The following is a 1230-nucleotide window of genomic DNA, read 5'->3' on the forward strand; positions in this document are numbered from 1 at the left end:
GTTTTTGTTGAGGACTGGATTCTTCCTCGTACCTCCGTCACTCGCAGTTGGACTTGGCTTGTTCCTCTTCTGTTCCTGTTTAGGCGGAGGACTAGACGGTGACTCCGAAGGGAGAAGCATCAAAGGCATTGCAGCACCCGCTTTGGTTGGATCCTTCTGGACTTTCTTCGGATCTACTGCCACTACTGCCCCTCTCTTCCTGTTCTGTTCTGCATCCTGCATGGAGACATCCTTCCCTGAAAATTCTGTATCTTCATGTTCCTGGCTGCTGTAGGGATTGAACAGCGTGCTACCGCGGCCTCCCCCTCTTTCGTTACGGCCCCTGCCACGGCCTCACCTAGATCCACTTCCTTCTCCAGGCCCTCTGCCCGGTCCTCTGAACCAGTTTGCCTTGAGATCCTTGAAAACCAGCGCCTTGGGAGGGTGGATCCCATCTCCGCACTCCTTGAACAGATGTCCTAAATTACCACACACAGCACACCAATCAGGTAACCTCTCATATTTCACCCTAAAGATTACCCGTTCCATAGTGTCTTTCTTCCTGATCACAAGTGAAACAGCATTCTTGAGAGGCTTGGTTACATCAATCCTTACACGAACACGAACAAAATTCCCTTCAAAGTCTTGTGACTTAGGTTCGGCAAATATGAATTCACCCACAGTTGCTGATAAGGCCTTAACTTTAGGGAAGAAACCATCTGGAAGATCATGAATTTGTATCCATATTTCAATTTTGTTTAACTCAATAAGGGTAGGCTTCGTGAAACCATCATACGGAGCCATTACCACTGCCTTCCCCTTAATTAAAGGACCATGGTCCCTCCTCCATCACTCTTTCCCAATCACCGAGACATAAAAATTGCATCGAGTAGAGATTCTCCTCGAGCGGCCTGATCTTTACCTCCTATGCCAAGTCCCAGGCCACTCTCATATTCCTATAGAACCAATACTGGCTGTAGGGTTTTTCGATGTGAACCCTAGCAATCGCCATCCGCCGAGTTGCCTCCTCCGGCAGATCGCCTTCGTCCACCACCACATCCTGGAGTTCATCCTCTTTCAGCCCCAGCTCTGCCATCATTGCTTCCAGATCAGAATTGGCCATGCCTAAACTCGACGCAGTCTCCTCCATGATTCTCTTGCCCGAGGTTGTTTGAGCCGCGAGCGGTATGATCCCTAACTCCGTTACTCAATTCCCACCGAAGCCGAGACCCCCGAGGAGGCCCAGCAATC

The 1230-nt window shown here is 50.0% G+C and overlaps 1 protein-coding gene across 1 annotated transcript; it reads right to left on the bottom strand.

Moving 5' to 3' along the window:
* Window positions 1–333: 333 nt before the first annotated feature.
* LOC141023025 (uncharacterized) lies at window positions 334–783 on the bottom strand. The gene has a single exon (XM_073499328.1). The coding sequence runs from the start codon at window positions 781–783 to the stop codon at window positions 334–336; it is 450 nt and encodes a 149-aa protein (XP_073355429.1).
* Window positions 784–1230: the final 447 nt, after the last annotated feature.

The sequence above is a fragment of the Aegilops tauschii genome, chromosome 5, assembly GCF_002575655.3.
Source record: "Aegilops tauschii subsp. strangulata cultivar AL8/78 chromosome 5, Aet v6.0, whole genome shotgun sequence".
Lineage (NCBI taxonomy): Eukaryota > Viridiplantae > Streptophyta > Magnoliopsida > Poales > Poaceae > Aegilops > Aegilops tauschii.

Excerpts from the sequence above, each read along its gene's own strand:
- LOC141023025 (XM_073499328.1), bottom strand. The coding sequence starts at position 783 with ATGGCTCCGTATGATGGTTTCACGAAGCCTACCCTTATTGAGTTAAAC.